This window comes from Ceratina calcarata, unplaced genomic scaffold (genome assembly GCF_001652005.2).
Source record: "Ceratina calcarata isolate Rehan_Ccalc_2016 unplaced genomic scaffold, ASM165200v1 scaffold246.2, whole genome shotgun sequence".
NCBI lineage: Eukaryota > Metazoa > Arthropoda > Insecta > Hymenoptera > Apidae > Ceratina > Ceratina calcarata.
In genome coordinates, this window is record NW_017146590.1 from 123145 (window position 1) to 126046 (window position 2902).

General features: G+C 34.9%; 3 protein-coding genes across 3 annotated transcripts; all 3 read left to right on the forward strand.

The window, feature by feature from the left end:
* The first annotated feature begins 195 nt into the window (after window positions 1-195).
* LOC108622815 (ubiquinone biosynthesis monooxygenase COQ6, mitochondrial-like) lies at window positions 196-711 on the forward strand. The gene is made up of 2 exons (XM_026811761.1): window positions 196-510; window positions 586-711. Exons 1-2 carry the CDS (start codon window positions 349-351, stop codon window positions 628-630), a joined length of 207 nt encoding a protein of 68 aa, XP_026667562.1. The 5' UTR covers window positions 196-348; the 3' UTR covers window positions 631-711.
* Window positions 712-831: 120 nt separating this feature from the next.
* On the forward strand, window positions 832-2334 carry Smug (Single-strand-selective monofunctional uracil-DNA glycosylase). Its single transcript, XM_018020912.2, has 3 exons — window positions 832-1845; window positions 1908-2057; window positions 2122-2334. The coding sequence occupies exons 1-3, from the start codon at window positions 1228-1230 to the stop codon at window positions 2230-2232; spliced, it is 879 nt and encodes a 292-aa protein (XP_017876401.1). The 5' UTR covers window positions 832-1227; the 3' UTR covers window positions 2233-2334.
* On the forward strand, window positions 2260-2896 carry LOC108622820 (tRNA-specific adenosine deaminase 2). The gene has a single exon (XM_085342310.1). The coding sequence runs from the start codon at window positions 2355-2357 to the stop codon at window positions 2865-2867; it is 513 nt and encodes a 170-aa protein (XP_085198436.1). The 5' UTR covers window positions 2260-2354; the 3' UTR covers window positions 2868-2896.
* Window positions 2897-2902: the final 6 nt, after the last annotated feature.

Here is a 2902-nt window from a genome sequence, read left to right on the forward strand (position 1 = left end):
TTCCTGAACTTATATAAAATAATTGCTTAAGGCAAAGTGTTTTAACTGTGCTCATTAAAGTCTTCTTTAATCCTCTTCGGTATTAATTACCAAAATAATAAGGAAACATTTATTCAATGAGCTCTATTGCATAATGAATTTGTACACAGCGTGGTTTGATACTTGTTATTGACTGTATTTATATTATACTTAGTAATAAAGGTAGTTTGATTAAACGAAATTTTTAGAGATGCGGCGCACAGAGTTCATCCATTGGCTGGTCAAGGTGTGAACCTCGGATTTGGAGACGTAACAGCATTAGTAGAACTTCTTGGAGATGCTGTTATATCCGGATCCCCACTTGGAAATATGCTGTTTTTAAGGAAATACGAAACAGTAAGGCAACGATACAACGTTCCAGTAATGCTCGCTATCGATGCGCTTCATAGATTGTATAAAGGAACAGCAGCTCCCGTTGTGTTAGCAAGAAGTATAGGATTACAATTGACGAATGCCATACCTGTGATAAAGGTAAAATGGGATAATCTAGAAGGAAATTAGATTTCACGTGACAAATCGCTTCAACTGTGATTGTATCTGTTTCAGAAAGCGTTAATCGAACATGCGTCTGGTCGAGTCGAGAATCGATAGTATTACAAATTAATAACTCTTAATGTAACATAATACGATTATTATTTTTGTAATAAACTATTTACAGTTATTATGAGCAAATGTAATTGTATATTCTGTTTGTATTAAAAATTACAGTATTACAAAAGTGTACCCCAATTGACATTAATCATAAATTAGTATCTCCTCGGTCAGGTTTTGAAATATCCGCCATTAGCAGTGACTACACCAGTACACCTCACTAGAGGGTGTTTTGAGCAACACAAAAAAATTGATTGGCTCTAACCACGTGCATTTGAAAGTAAAAATCGTGATCAATTATTTACTATTTTACATACAACCCGGTGTACACATACGTATGTAATATACACATCGACAGAGAACAGGGACAGATTAACTACAATTTAATCATGTAAAAGGCAAGTAGTTGTTTATTCCTGGTATTGTTTGCGCCTGATGACAGAGTCAAAGTTAAGGGTCATTTCTTTCGGGAACATCACACGAAGCGTTCGAACTTTGGATAATATATCATTTTATCATATCTTATCATAATAGTGTTGTTAAGATTGAACGAGTAATCGTTAGGCATATTAAGGAAGATTCCTTGAACAAGATATAATGTCTAAGAATTCAAGAAAAAGACGTGACCCTGACGATGGTAGCGATTCAATAGAAGTTAAACCTAAAAGAATGAGATACTCGAGCGAAGAAAATATAGACAAGGAAAATGGTAACGTTAGTGGAAGTGATACAGAACTTGAAAGTATCTCTGAGCAGTTGTTATCATTGGAACGTAAATTGGCCGATGAACTAGGGAAAATTACGTTCCGTTTACCAATAGAGTACATTTATAGTCCGCTGGAATATGCATTTAACATTCATAGTATGTATGTGCGAAAGTATTGCAATACCCAGAAAAAGATATTGTTCCTTGGAATGAACCCTGGCCCTTGGGGCATGTCTCAAACCGGTGTACCGTTTGGAGAGATAAAAATGGTCCGTGACTGGTTACAAATCAGTGGGCCTGTTGGAAAGCCTTCCAAAGAACAGCCAGCCAGGAAAGTAACTGGGTTTGAATGTACTCGAAGCGAAATCAGTGGTAAAAGATTGTGGGGTCTTTTTCAAGAATTATGCGGAACACCAGAAAAGTTCTTTGAACATTCATACATACATAATTATTGTCCTATTGCATTGATGGATAAGAAAGGACGTAATATTACACCAGCAGAAATAAAGGCACGATCTAATTATTCCTATAATTTATACTTAGCCACTAAATATCGTACATCAATTTTTAGGGATCGGAGATACAGATATTACATTCTGCTTGTGACAAGGCCTTAGCAGATACAATTAAGATCCTGAAAGCAGAAATCGTAATTGGCATTGGTGGATATGCAGAGAAACGAGCACAATTTGTAGTTAATTCTCATAAACTATCTGCTAAGGTAATCATGAAAAATAGTAAAATTATAAAACACAAAACAGGATTTAATTCCATTATATTCCTAGGTTTTATGCTTGCCACATCCAAGTCCACGTGCTGCAAATAATAAAAACTGGAGTGATAAAGCAACAAAAAAGCTGAGTGAACTTGGATTACTTGAATACTTCAAAGAATAATATACCTTATCTTTAAAGAAGAATACATTCATAATCGCCAGTACAAATTTCTTTTTACTATTACTGTTTTGTTTTTTCTGAGTGCTTATTTTTTTGTGTTTTTATTATAATATTAGAAAAACATGAATACTTTAAACTGGATGGACGTTGCTTTGCAGAAGGCAAATGATTCATTAAAAGCTGGCGAAGTTCCAGTTGGCTGTTTGTTTGTGTATAATGATAAAGTCATTGCTACGGGCAATAATAGTGTTAACGAAACGCATAATGCGACTCGTCACGCAGAAATAAATTGCATAGACCAAGTTTTAGAATATTGCAGGCAAATAAATTTAGATTATAAAGAAGTTTTTCGAGGTATCGATGTAATTGTTACTGTCGAACCGTGCATAATGTGTACATCTGCTTTATATCAACTACAAGTCCGCAGTATCATATACGGATGTGCAAACGACCGTTTTGGTGGATGTGTCAGTGTTTTCCAAGTACCAAAACTCTATGAATCAAAAACGACAATTACGGGAGGCGTGAAAGGCGATGAAGCAATGGCTTTATTAAAACAGTTTTACACAGGTACAAATCCGAACGCACCGGAAATGAAGGTGAAAAAGAATCGCAAGAAAAAAGAGACACAATAATTAAAAATATAAGGACTTTATTTATTTTTTACGTG